The following is a 15,080-nucleotide window of genomic DNA, read 5'->3' on the forward strand; positions in this document are numbered from 1 at the left end:
ACCCCTCATATAAACTTTTACATTTAAAATACTAACAGAATCCCCCGCATCTACTAACAGAAACGTTTTTATATATTAAAACAACAACAACCGGACAACGCTTGCAAAACATTACACAATAATAATAATAATCCTCCCCGAGGAGGGAAGTTCTACAACGGCAACAGCGCCCCCTCTGGCAGAACGGCTCTAAAAAAAGGGGGACTCAAGTTAAAATCGCCGCGGGCGGGAAAAGGGCGCAAGGAAAGCAAAGGCGGAACCCGAACACAAACCATAGAGGAAGAAGGCCCAGAACGACGTTCAACGGCCTAGCTTCCCGTGTTTTTGTCTTTTTTTTTCTTCTTCTCCTTCTTCCGGGAAGCCAAAGGGGCGGGGCGCCTAAGAGCCGGGAAGCGGCACTCTCATTGGCCAGGCGTTGCTGACGTCGCGCCGTTCCATTCGACGAAGCTCTTCGAGTCCGAGCGTCCCCGAGCGCCCGCCCGCTCGGCTCTTCGGCTCGACGCCCGAACGGACCCGAAGCTGCCGCCGCTGCCGCCGCCGCCGCTGCTGCTGCGGAGATGCGGCGGGGAAGGTGAGTCTTCCGACCGCGGTCCCCTCTTCCCGGAGTGGGGTGGTCGCCCCTGCTTTGGAGGGGGTGGGGGATTAACCGCCTCGCCTCCCCCCCTCCCGGGGTCCCCTTTGGCGCACGTGACCCGCCAGCCTTCCCTCTTTTTGTCTCTGCTGCACGTGTGAATGGTGTACACGGGAAAAGAAAGCGGGGATTCTTCTTATTATTATTAAAATGCTGCCCTCCTGCTTTGGAAGCGGAGTTGGAGTCGGGCAAAGGGCGAGAGGACGGAGCATGGCTTGGAAGTCATGGGAAGTCTTTATTTGAACCTGTACGTGGGAATGGGGTGCAAAGTAGGGCAGGATGGCCAAAGAGGAGGGGGGGCTCGGGGTTTTGCACCTTGAAAGATCCTGGAAAGAGGAGGGGGTTTGCAAACGGTTGCAATTGCACCCCGTGTGCTTGGTCTGATGTCCCCCCCCCCCATAGGACGTGTCAAGTTCAATCACCCTTTTTAAAGTAGGTTTATATTTCTTTTGTGGGTGGGTGGGCAGCCGGATCTGTGCTTGCGGGTGGTGGTTTATATTTCCCCTTTGCCCTAAGGCTGCGTTCCTTACTAAAATTGGGTTAGGGAAAAGGCTCTCTTGGGCTGGCTTCATTTCTTTGCAGATGTTGTTTGACCCAACTAGGTAACATCATCAGTGCTAGGAGAGAGGGAATTTTGCGGAGGGGGGGAGGAAGAGAAGGAAGATTGTGAGGTCCTTGGTGGTCTCTATGCTTGCTTGTTTTCTTGGCAGACCTTGGGTGACCCAACTAGGTAACATCATCAGTGCTAGGAGGGGGGTTGCGGAAAGGAGGAAGGGGAGGAGAGAGGGGAGAGGGACGAGGGGGACAATGGAGGTCCTTGATGCTATCTGAGCTTGCCTGCTTTCTTTGCAGACATTTCGTGACCCAACTAGGTAACATCATCAGTGCTAGGAGGGAGGTTTGCGGAAAGGAGGAAGGGGAGGGGAGAGGGGAGAGGGACGAGGGGGACAACGGAGGTCCTTGATGCTACCTTTGCAGACATTTCGCGACCCAACTAGGTAACGTCATCAGTACTGGGAGGGAATAGGGATTGTGGAAAGGAGTAGGAGGACTCTGGGATGCTCTATGCTCTCTATGCTTTCTTTATTTCTTAGCAGACGTTTCGTTGACCCAACTAGGTAACATCATCAGTGCTAGTAGGAAGGGAGGTTTGCAGAGGGAAGGAGGAGGAGGAGGGCTGTGGGGTCCTTAGTGCTCTCTGAGCTTGCTTGTTTTCTTGCAAACGTTTCATGACCCAACTAGGTAACATCATCAGTGCTAGAAGGGAGTGGGGTTTGTGGAGCGGAAGAGAAGGAGAAGGGGACTGTGGGGTCCTTGGTGCTCTCTGAGCTTGGTGGTTTTCTTGCTGACGTTGCGTGACCCAGCTAGGTAACACCATCAGTGCTGGAAGGGAGTGGGGTTTGCAGAGAGGAGGAGGAGGTGCTAGTAAGAAGTGCTAGTAAGGAGTACGGTTTGCCGTCCGTTAATATTACGCTGTTAACGTCTATGTGTCTGTTGACAGCTAATTTGTCAGAATGCCAGGCTTCTAGGAATTCCCTGGCCTTGTTTAACTTAAAATTAAATTTAAATTAACTCAAGCTTAAATTCAGCCCAGCCATCAATCAAGTAAGCCATACGCCAATCAAGAAACTGCCAAAGAGCCATCAGTAAACAGCCCAACCAAATAATCCCTAAGACAGACAAGCAAAGAGACACAGAATATAAACTGACAGCAAAGAGCACTCCTTACTACTGTAGCACTGATGATGTTACCCAGTTGGGTCATGAAACGTCTGCAAGAAATCAACCGAGCTCAGAGCGCACCAATGACCTTACAGTTCTCCTCCTTTTCCTCCAGCTCCTCTTCCTCCAACCCCATTCCCTCCTAGCACTGATGGTGTTAACTAGTTGGGTAATGAAATGTCTGCAAGATATCAACCCAGCTCAGCATTCTCAAGGCAGCACTGAGCTAAAAATATTCCCCTTTGAAATAGTTATATAAAGCTTTCTGAGCTACTGCAGTCACTCCTCGACTTACAAGCGCATCATTTACGCCGTTAAGTGGGATGCTGCAATGGCCGTGTGGAAAATGGCCATAAGTCACTTTCTCCAGTCGTGTCGTAACGTTGGCCAGTCATTAAGCGAACCGTTGAAAATCAAGGAATAGCAGCAGTGTGGGGTTAATGGAGCGGCTTAGAATTGAGTAATGTGTTTGTTTCTTTTTGATGTAAAAATTATAGTTTTGACTTGAAGGAAAGCTGAGATTCCCGCCCCCACCCCCAAACAGCCTTAAATCGGTTTGCATTTTGACAGCTGTCAATCGCAACCCACTTCCCCCCCCCCCTCCCCGCACGTTGACTGTTGTTGCAGTAAAACCATTCTCACAACTGCCGGGGGGAATTAAAGAGTTGGTGTGCAATTTTGCAAATGGTAGTTGTGTTTTCGCGCCGTTTCTTCTGCGGATAAGGAAAGGTGAGTTGCGTGATACATTTTCACCCGTAGCATTGTGAACTTTCGATACAGAAAGACCCCCAAAATCTTATAAGGATGGTCTGTTAGGAAAAGGATGTTGAGAGTTTGCAGCTCATTATGACTATGGAAATTTATACCCTTCTCTCCATGATGGCTTTTAAAGGCTGCTTTCTTTCCATTGTGGTTGTGATGGGAACGTGGGAACAGGTCTTGGCAACGGACGGTATAAGATGCACCGGAGTATAAGACGGAATATAAGACGCCCCAAGGTTTTGCAGAGGCAAATTAAAAAAGAAAAGTTTTTGCACTCTGCAGACCTCCTAAAAAGGGCCCATTTTTCACGAAAACGGGCCTGTTTCCCCCCCTCCCCCAAAAAGGCATGAATAGCGTTTAGGGGGCTTGCAGAGTGCTCCTGGGGGGTGCTTCTGCCCCCCAAACAAGCAAAAAAGGCTCGTTCTCCATCAAAAAATTGCATGTATAGCCTTTAGGAGGCTTATAGAGTGCTCCTGGGGGCTGGGAGGGGCAAAATTGAGCAAAAACGGCCCGTTTTTCACTCATTTCTGCCCTCCCCAGCCCCCAGGAGCACGCTGGAAGCCTCCTAAAGGCTCTGCATGGCTGTTTTGGTGAAGGGGGTGGGGTTTTGGGAGGCAAAAAATGCTGTATTCAGTGTATAAGACGCACCCAGATTTTCAGCCTCTTTTTTGAGGGGAAAAGGGTGCGTCTTATACTCCAAAAAATACAGTAATAAGATAACTTTTCTGGTTCCTTTTTTCTCTGGATACACTGACACACGTATGTACACACACACACACACACACACACACACACACACACACAGAGTTTGTGCTACTAAGTGCAACATTTGTTAAATGAGTTTTGCCCCATTTTACAACTTTTCTTGCCCCCGTCGTTAAGTGAATCATTGCCTTTTGTTAACTTAGCCACACGGTTGTTAAGTGAATTGGGCTTCCCCCATTGTCTTTGCTTGTCAGACGGTCGCCAAAGGGTGACTATGGGACACTGAAACAGTCATAAGTACATGCCAGTTGCCAAGTGTCTGAATTTTAATCACCTGAGCACGGGGATGACGGCAACCATCTTAAGGGTGGAAACCGTTCATAAGTCACTTTTTTCACTGCCATTGTAATTTTGAATGGTCACTAAATGGACTTGTAAGTCGAGGAATATACATCTACCTACCTATCATCTATCTATCATCTCTCTCTCTCCCACCCTCCCTCTCTCTCTCTCTCCTTTATACCTGTCTGTCTGTCTATCTATCAGCTATCATCTCTCTCCCTCTCTCTCTCTCCTTTATACCTGCCTACCTACCTACCTATCTATCTTATCTATCATCTATCTATCTATCATCTCTATCTCTCCCTCCCTCTCTCTCTCTCTTTCCTTAATACTGTCTGTCTATTTATCTATCATCTGTCTCTCTTCCTCCCTCCCTCTCTTTCTCTCCTTTATACCTACCTACCTACCTACCTATCATCTCTCTATCTCTCCCTCCCTCCCTCTCTCTTCTTTATGTCTGTCTGTCTGTCTATCTATCTATCTATCTATCTATCTATCTATCTATCTATCTATCTATCATCTATATCTATCTATCATCTATATCTATCATCTTTCTTTCTATCTATCTATCATCTATATCTATCTATCATCTATATCTATCTATCATATCTATCTATCTATCTATCTATCTATCTATCTATCTATCTATCTATCTATCTATCTATCTATCTATCTATCTATCTATCTATCTATCTCACACATACCCTGGACAGAAGGAGGTTAACTTCCAATAATAATAAAGCTAATATATAATTGTGGGGTATTTGTGTGAAGCTGTTTGTTTGCCCTCGAGTTAAGACACTCTCTTTTTCGCGGGTCGACTCTGGAGTGCGCTGACCAAAGGGATCAGGATTAGATGGGAATGCAGAAGGTCCAAATTTAAATGTTTTCCTTCCCTCTTCTCCTTCACAGTTCTAGAACTACAAAATTTAAAGATCAGCCAAGTCGTTCCTTAAATACTGGGATCTCAAAAAGTTTTGTAAATGACCCGTCGGGGTTGCCAGGGAGAAAAAAAACGTACATGGAGAAGAAGGAAATTTAAAAAATAAAATAAATAAGGCTCCCGAGAACTTTATTTCCTGGTTTTCATTTTAAAAGGCGATTTGGCAATTGCTGATAGGCTGCCTTGCTTACAGGTGCACAATTAGAAAGGGACGCAGGTGAGTTGCAAAACAGGATTTGTTTGGCATTTTTAAAAAAAATATGAAAAGTCAATATCCCGCACCTTGGGTGCATTACAACATTAGAGCTGTGTGAGTTGGCATCATCTCTGTTTTCCCCTTCCGCGACTGTTGCAGTTACTTAAAGCTTCCTAAAGAGCCAGGCGTGTGTGCTGGGTGTTTTACTCATGCTTTACAAAAGGGGAATTAGAGAGGGATGAAAATCTCCAGGGTTGATTGCAATGCTTTTATCGCCGCAATATTTTGCTCCTGGGGCAACTGCTGTATGCAGGTAGTCCTCGACTTACAACCCGTTCATTTACTGACGGTTCCAAGTTACAACGGCCCCAGGAAAAGCGACTTATTTTTCCACCCTTAACAACCGTTGCCGCATCCCCATGTTCACGCGATCGAAAATTCAGACGCTTGGCAAGTGACTCACATTTATGACAGTCGCAGCGCCCCGGGGTCATGTGATTTGGCGGCCTTCCGACAAGCAAAAGTCAGTGGGAGAAGCCAGATTCACTTAACGACCGCGTGGATTCACTTTGACCTCAGTGACTCAGCTTAACAAACGCGATAAGAAAGGTCGTGAAATGCGGGGGAGGGAACTCACTTAACAAATGTCTCGCTTAGCAACCAAAATTTGGGGCTCCGTTGTGGTCATAAGTCGAGGACTGCTTGTAATTATGCTCCTAGAGCAAGTGTTGAATAGATCAAAATGATCTCCTGGACTTAGATCCTTACAGGCCTTTCTGTAGTGCTTGTTTTATAAGCTCAACTAAAGATCCAGAGTCCTAACATTACCTCCATCTTAGCTCTGCTGCTTACTGTGTAAACTTCATTGTCATATCTTCCAAAGCAAAGTCATTCTATCCTCCACTACTATCTTATAGTTATATCTATCTGTCCATCCATCCATCTATCTATCCATTTATATCTATCATCTACAGTATCATCTATCTATCTGTCCATCTATCATCTATCTACGTATCATCTACAGTATCTATCCAGCTATCTATGTATCTATCTATCTATCTATCTATCTATCTATCTATCTATCTATCTATCTATCTATCTATCTATCTTTCACCTACAGTATCATTTATCTATATCTATCTATCTATCTATCTATCTATCTATCTATCTATCTATCTATCTATCATCTACCTACCTACCTACCTACCTACAGTAGCATCTAGAGTTTTAGAGTTTAGAGTTTTATTAGAATTTGTAGGCCGCCCTTTTCCCTGAGGGGACTCAGGGCGGCTCACATAAAACTGGGAAGGGGGGAACACAAACATCAAGATAGAAGACATGTAATAAAATGGTAGGCAACATACATTCATCATTCGGGAGGGGTGACTATCCTTATCCCCAGGCCTGACGGGCGAGCCAGTTCTTCAAGGCTATGCGGAAGGCTTGGACGGTGGAGAGGGTACGAATCTCCACGGGGAGCTCGTTCCAAAGGGCCGGGGCTACTGCTGAGAAGGCCCTCCTCCTTGTGGTTGCCAGCCGACACTGGCTGGCCGATGGAATACGGAGGAGGCCTAATCTATGGGATCTTATTGGTCGCAGGGAGGTAATTGGCAGAAGGCGGTCTCTCAAGTATCCAGATCCACTGCCATGTAGGGCTTTATGGATGATTAATAGCACCTTGAAGCGCATCCGGAGATCGACAGGCAGCCAGCGCAGCTCGCGGAGGATGGGTGTTATGCGGGTGAATCGAGGTGCACCCGCAATCACTCGCGCGGCTGCGTTCTGAACTAGCTGAAGCCGCCGGATGCTCTTCAAGGGCAGCCCCATGTAGAGCACATTGCAGTATTCCAGCCTAGAGATCACAAGGGCCCGAGGATCTATCTATCCATCCATCCATCTATCTATCTATAATCTACAGTATCTATCTATCATCTATCTACGTATCATCTACAGTATCTATCTATCTGTCCATCTATCATCTACAGTATCTATCTATCTATCCATCCATCCATCCATCCATCCATCCATCCATCCATCCATGCATCTATCTACCTACAGTAGCATCTATCTATCCATCCATCCATCCATCCATCTATCTATCTATAATCTACAGTATCTATCTATCATCTATCTACGTATCATCTACAGTATCTGCCTGTCTGTCTGTCTTGTCTTTCACCTACAGTATCATTTATCCATATCTGTCTGTCTGTCTGTCTGTCTATCTATCTATCTATCTATCTATCTATCTATCTATCTATCTATCATCTATAGTATCTATCTATCACCCACAGTATCATCTATCATCTCTATCTATCTATCACCTACAGTTTTATCTATCTATCTATCTATCTATCTATCTATCTATCTATCACCTACAGTATCATCCATCCATCCATCTATCTATCAATCAACCCAGGTTACAAAGAAGCTACCCAACACTTCGGAAAAGGAGAGGACATTTGTGTATCAAAGTATCACGTCCTGTCAGTTTAAATTAGGACGAGCCAAGTCAAATCGGCCTTTAAGTAGGTTTCGTTTCTCGCGTGGGCTGTGCAGCCTCTGCTTGTGGTTCTCTCCTTAATAAGTGGTTAGTACAAACCATTCTGAGGTTAGTTCTGACTAATTCCCAACGGGGCGACTTGGAGGACTCAGAATTGATTGACATCCCGTTGTTTTTGAGTGAAGGTTGTGGCTTGGCTGAAGGAGAGCTGAGATTTTTTTTCAAACCCCCAAATTAATGGTCTGTATTGATTTCTTATTGTTAACTTCTTATAAACCTTGCCAAAGCTTTGAGGCGGATTAAAATGCTCCTCCATCCTCAAGTCTTTGCAAGTTTTGTAGTGTATTTTTCCCCCTTACCCCTCATCGTAGATTCATTTATCTGAAAAGTTGACTTCTCGTCTAATAAAATTACGTCTTCATATGGATGTCTTTTAACTGGAGTTTCCGATTTTATTTTGGAAATGGCTGGTATTTTCTAGGCTTAGAATCCTTCCTGTGATGACATAAAACTAAGAGAATAACAGAGGTGGAGGGGACCTCAGTGGTCTTCTAGTCCAACCCTCTGTTCAAGCAGGAGACCCTGTAATATTTCGGATAAATGGCTGTCCAGTCTCTAATACCTCCAGTGTTGCAGCATCCACAACTTCTGGAGGCAGATTTTCCACCGATGAATTGTTCTGTTAGGAAATGTCTCCTTAGTTCTAGGTTGATTCTCTCCTTGATTAGTTTCCGCCCATTGCTTCTTCCTTTGCCCTCAGGTGCTTTAAAGAATAGCTTGGCTCCCTCTTCTTTGGGGCAACCCCTCAAATATTGGAAGACTGCCATCATGTCACATTTAGCCCTTTTCATTAAATTAAATTAAAAGGTAAAGGTTCCCCTCGCACATATATGCTAGTCGTTCCCGACTCTAGGGGGCGGTGCTCATCTCCGTTTCAAACACGAAGAGCCAGCGCTGTCCGAAGACGTCTCTGTGGTCATGTAGCCAGCATGACTAAACACCGAAGGCTCATGGAATAGAATAGAGTTGATTTGAGTTGAGGAGTTGCATTGCGTTGAGTTGAGTTGAGTTGTTGAGTTGAGTTGAGTTGAATTCTTTATTGGCCAAGTTTGGACACACAAGGAATTTACCTTTGGTGCATAAGCTCTCAGTATATATAAAAACACAAGATACATTCGTCAAGAATTATAAGGTACAACACTTAATGATAGTCACAAGGTACAAATAAGCAATCAGGAAACAATATCCATTGTGTCCATTTTAGGTCTTGAGATATGATAGAACCTAGAAATTTGAAAGTCTTCTACTGTTGATACTGTGTGGTCTAGCATTGTAAGAGGTGGTAGTTAGGTTTCTCCTAAAGTCTACCACCAATTCTACGGTTTTGAGTGTGTTCAGTTCCAGATTGTTCCAGTCGAGTTCAACCTCCCGTCTGTATGCGGTTTCATCGTTGTCTTGAATGAGACCAACCACTGTTGTATCATCTGCAAACTTCAGTAGTTTAACGGATAGATCGTTTTGAGATGCAGTCATTGCAGTGGTGGGATTCAGCCGGTTCGCACCTATCCGGGAGAACCGGTTGGTAACTTTCTAAGCAGTTGGGAGAACCGGTTGTTGGAAGAAATCTTATTCTGTAAGGAAGGCAGGAAGGAAACATTCTGGTGTTGTTTCTAGCCTAGTCTTTATTGCCCTGCTTACGGAAACTGCCTCTTCAGTTAACCCTTACTACATTGTCACAGATAAGGCAAAGCGTCCATCGATATGAGTGACATTGAGTTGACCACACCCACTGAATCACATAACTACCAAGCCCCACCTACCCAGCTGGTCATTAGAGCAGAGAACCAGTTGTTAAATTATTTGAATCCCACCACTGAGTCATTGGTATATAGAGAGAAGTGGTGAGAGCACACAGCCTTGGGGAGCTCCTGTGCCAATTGTACAGAATGCTTTTCCCTCCCCACCAAAGGTGGTTCTTATTTTTCTACTTGCATTTTTTACGCGCTTTTGAGCTGTTCGGTTGGCAGAAGCTGGGACGAGTAACGGGAGCTCGCTCTGTTATGTGGTGCTAGGGATTCAAACTTCTGAACGACAAGCTCGGCGTCTTAGCGCCTGAGCCAATTCCTGCAACATTTCGAATCAGGTGGGCTTCTCATTTTTGGAAGAAGAAAATATAATTGTCAATATCCGCGGTCTTAAATACCCAGAGGTTAGTCACACTAAATTCAGTGAGTTTCAGAAGAAAAAGAGGTTTTCCAGCTTGCTATAAAATATTATAGATCCTATATGAATACGGTTCATTGCAAAATCTCCCCTTAGGAGGTGCAAACTTCACAAAACGATTGTCCCTTTTGCAACAACGCTGATAAAAATTCTTGGTTGAGGTTTTTGCCTGAATTCTGTAAACACTCAGCTATATCGCGAAATTATTATCTTTTTTTAAAAAAACACACATTGAGCATTTCGTGATGGTAACTCAAGGCTGGAAAAGATGGAAGATTTCTGGCCAGGTGCCGTTTGGTTTGGAATTTTTCTGCTTCTCTAACCTCCTGTAAGTTCACAGATTAATATCTGTATTTTTATTTGTTTTTTTGCTTCAGAATCTCTATCCAAAATTCCGTCAGGCTCCTCCTTGTTTGGTAACGAGAAGAAACAGAGAATAAAGGTAATGTTTGTGTCAATATATATATACATATACATATATATAGATAGATATATGTTTTCGTAGATTGGTGATACACACACACACAGATACATACATACATACACACCCCATACATATATATATATATATATATATATATATATATATATATATATATATATATATATATATGCCACATACATATATATACACAGACACATACACACACACACACACACATATATATATACATACATACTTACATACATACATATATATGACACACACACACATACACACACACACATATATATATATGTGTGTGTGTATGTTTTATTTGTGCTGATAAATAAATAAAGGGAGACTAGTATAGATCTATTTCAAGCTATTTAGCTCTCATCAGCTAGCCATACCCTTATTGGGATTCGAACCTGTGCTGTATTGCATCTTAGGCAAACGTCTTAGCCATTATGCCACAGGTCTCCTCCTTATCAGCTGAAGCCAGGGAAGAAGGTATATATTTAGTGTCACAACCCCTGGTAAGCCCCAATTATGGGAGGAAGCTAACTGCTTCCATCATCTGTCAATCGGCTCGTCACAAGAGTCCATCACGACAGAAACCCAATATTTTTTTACTGTTGCCTTTGACACACACACACACACACACACACAGACACACACACACACATATATATATATTGAAAGTCACAACTCCTGGTATGCCCAAATATGGGAGGAAGGTCACACTTCCATTCTCTGTCCTTTGGCTCGTCACAAGAGACCATCCAGACAGAAACCCAGTATTTTTTACTGTTGCCTTTTTGTTACATTTGTTATGTTTGTGCTGATTGTCCTTTATTTATTTATCAGCACAAACATAACATATATATATATATATATATGTGTGTGTGTGTGTGTGTTTTTCAAACCGGTGCTTTCATGAATGAATTTGTCTTGTGTTTTAACGGGTTTGGCTTTCCAGCAAAATTTCAAATAAAGTGCTTTTAAGCGCAGCTTGGTATCTGTAAATGGAAAAAGCCGAAAGGGAATTTGCATAATTCATGGCCCACATTGCAAAAAGAAAAAAAAAGAAAGAGAAGAAAGCCAATCCCTAATCCAAATAATGTTATGGTCTGTGGGATACTTTTCTAAAAAAAATGGCTTTATTGCAAACGGGGATTGTAGAAATCGTTTATCCGTGTTTTGGACGTGTTATCGTATTCTAGCCAGAGTCAGGGATTACTAAATTCATACGTGTAGTGAAGCATGAGAGCATCTGGAAAAGAAGATTAGCAGATGGAGAAGAAGTGTTTACATTGCAAAGTACCCCCTCCTCAATAAATTTCAAGAATAAGAAAAAAACAACCAGACAGGTTAGATTTGATTTAAATCAAGTCGATTTAAATCACGATTAAAATCACCAGTAAAAAGGCTTGATTTAAATCAACTCGATTTAAATCATACTTTTTTTAAAGAGCAACTGAAATTGTGTGAGTGCGTCAATGCAAGTGCCTGTTATCTCAGCTTGCATTCATTGAATGAGTTTACCCCCCCAAAAAATGTAAATATTGCTGAATATTACAGGCTCATGCTACATAACTAAGCTCCATTTCAGGCTGAATAAACTAAAATTTTAATGTATCCTAAATAGAAAACTATCTTTAGATAGATTTTTTTACTCCGAAAGCGGTTTTTTAAAAAATAAATTAGATAAAAATAAATCCAACTTAAATTTAAAACAAATCCAATTTAAATAAAAGCAAATCCAATTTAAATAAAAGCAAATCCAATTTAAATAAAAGCAAATCCAATTTAGATAAAAACAAATCCAATTTAAATAAAAACAAATCAATTTAAATAAAAGTAAATCCAATTTAAATAAAAACAAATCCAATTTAAATTTTAAAAATCCATTTTTTTAATTTTTTTAAAAAACCATCAATTTTTATCCACACTGCCCCCCAGACATGATTTTAGCCTAAATCAAGATGAATTCATAAGGGTTTCCAGAACTTTGGCTTCAAAGTGATGGTATGGCCCTGTTAAAGCTGCTGTGCTTAAAGACGAACGTTTTGTGATTTTTTTTTTGGTCTCACTCAGTGACGCTCCTTGCCCGTGTCTATATGAAGGAAGGGATTGAAGATGAGACGACTGAATCGGAAAAAGACTTTGAATTTAGTGAAAGAATTGGACGCTTTCCCAAAGATTCCAGAAAGCTACATAGAGACATCAACCAGCGGAGGAACAGGTAAATCCCAGCTGACGGCTTCTTCTTTGGGAATTCAGGTAGTCCTCGACTTATGACTGTTCGTTTAGCGACCATTCGGCAGTGAAAAAAGCGCCTTTTCACACATACGACCATTGTAGCACCCCGTGGTCATGTGACCCAAATTTCAGACACTTGACAACGGGCTCCTATTTATGACGGTGGCCGCGTCTCGAGAGGTCACATGACCCCCTTATGACAAGCAAAGCCAATGGGGGAAGCCGGATTCGTTTAACGACCGTGTTACTAACTTGCCAACTGCGGCGAGTCACTTAACAACTGTGGCAGGAAAGGTTGCAAAATGGGGCAAAATTCACTTGACTCGCTTAAGAACAGAAATTTGGGGCTCAGTGGTAAGTCGAGGAGTACCTGTAGAATCATAGAATTGTAGAATCACAGGGCTGGGAAGGACCTTGGAGGTCTTCTAGTCCAGCCCCTTGCCATGGCAGGAGTCCTTATACCGGACAGAGGTGGGTTCCTACCAGTTCGCACCTATTCGGTAGAACCGGTTCGTCAAATCTACCGAACCGGTTAGAAGAGGTTCCACCAGTGGACCCGGAAAGCAGGCCACACCTACAGAAGAGGTTCCAAAAAATTTTGAAACCCACCACTGGTCCTTGGATATGATTATTCTACACTATCATGCTCCTATTTATAAAACTCAGTGCCTCTGGGAAAGGTAAGGATGACTGCTGCGTTTGTGGGGCAATCAGAACATTGCGTGTGTTGAAGTTGTTTTAACGCAAACCAAAGATGCCTTTTAAAAAACAAGTTTACATCCTATTCTTATGCATGCCAGTGCTGTGTGTGAGGTAATTTAAGGTGGTTCTGACAAGTGTCGTCGGCATCTTCATATCCGGTCACATGGGCGGCAAGCCACTCCCAGAAAGGAGGCCACACCCACAGAGTAGTTCAAACAATTTTTGAAACCCACCACTGATACCGGACCAATGGTCATCCAATCATTTCTTGAAGGCCTCCAGCGATGAGACCTCACAACTCCAGAAGGCAAGCTGTTCCAAGGACTAGGAGCTATTGCGTGTAATGATTGCATTTAGCAATAGCAGAAAGGAAAAAAAATCCAGAAAGCTGGAAGAAGGCAGAATGATTATGAAGTGTCATTGTTTCCCAGTAAGAATCGGGAGCCTCAGAGGTGACTGCTTAGATCTCCAGCTTTGTATATCCTCAGGGAAGACATGTCTCCTTGGGATTGCCCCTTGGGGACGTGGCGCAGGTGCTTGAGGTCCTTCTGGGGTCTTCTGAGCTTTGGTTTCCTCACCACTTACAACGGTGACATGTTCTCACCACTTCTCTTTGATATGTTCTCTTCCGTCACCCAGGGCTCTCAAACTCAATTTCATTTAGGGCTGCATCAGGGTTGTGTTTGATCTCGGGGCGCTGGGGGCTGGGTGCATGGCCAGCTCAACGCTACTCATGTCGGGGATGCCTGTAGGGGCCCGAGCGTTTGTGGGCTCCCGAGCTCTGTTTTTGGCTGCGACGTCCTCTTGCAAGGCCAGGTACCAGCGCCTAGAGGCTCAGCGGGCTAAGGAGGTCAGCCTCGTTCCAGTCCTACTGGAACGAGGGCCTCCGGCTCTTCGCCACCAGTGGTCCTTCCTGCCAGCCTTCCCTCAAAGTCCCACACCAGGAGGCTGAAGCAGACCCCAAGTTGGAATTTCTGCCCCCCTCCGACCCACACAAAAAGACCCCGAAGGGGGATACTCTCTGCAGCAACACAAGCATTCATTGCACATATCCGGCCCAGGGGACGTAATTTGAGGACCCCTGATTTAGTGCAATATAAAAAATGGAAATAATTTTTCTACGGACCACCCAAATTTTCCTGCATACCACCAGTTGGTGACCACTGACTTAATCTGTTATAGTTTATAGCTTCTCCCAGTCAATGCCATTACATTCTTCTTTTTCCCCCAGTTTCTCTAATAGCTTTTACCACCATGGCTCTCTTAACCATAATGGAGTTTACGGTCTATCGAGACACCTGGATGAAATACGAATATGAAGTGGACAAGGATTATACTAGGTAAGGCTTTGCCCTTGATTACTCATTTAAAACTCATATTGATTGTACGTGGCTTAATTTTTTTTTGTTTTGTTTTTTAAACAATCTTGAGGCCTTTAACGGCCACGGTGGCAAAAGTCTTACGTTACCGTATTTTTCGGATTATAAGTCACACCTTTTTCCCGTCAAAAAAGAGGCTGAAAACCTGGGTGCGTCTTATACACTGAATACAGTATTTTTTTGCCTCCTGAAACCCCGCCCCCTTCACCAAAATGGCCATGCAGAGCCTTTAGGAGGCTTCCAGGGTGCTCCTGGGGGCTGGGGAGGGCAGAAATGAGCGAAAAAC

The 15,080-nt window shown here is 43.7% G+C and overlaps 1 protein-coding gene across 1 annotated transcript in view; it reads left to right on the forward strand.

Annotated features, from left to right (window-relative positions):
• Positions 1–460: 460 nt before the first annotated feature.
• The window catches only part of ERGIC2 (ERGIC and golgi 2), a 42,566-nt gene continuing 27,946 nt past the window's right edge, over positions 461–15,080 (forward strand). Inside the window, exons 1-4 of the mRNA XM_032221814.1 lie at positions 461–571; positions 10,405–10,469; positions 12,549–12,696; positions 14,647–14,755. Of these exons, the coding sequence (XP_032077705.1) occupies positions 12,591–12,696; positions 14,647–14,755 (215 nt within the window). The 5' untranslated portion in view covers positions 461–571; positions 10,405–10,469; positions 12,549–12,590. The remainder of the gene's footprint in view (positions 572–10,404; positions 10,470–12,548; positions 12,697–14,646; positions 14,756–15,080) is intronic.

The sequence above is a fragment of the Thamnophis elegans genome, chromosome 7 (assembly GCF_009769535.1).
Source record: "Thamnophis elegans isolate rThaEle1 chromosome 7, rThaEle1.pri, whole genome shotgun sequence".
Lineage (NCBI taxonomy): Eukaryota > Metazoa > Chordata > Lepidosauria > Squamata > Colubridae > Thamnophis > Thamnophis elegans.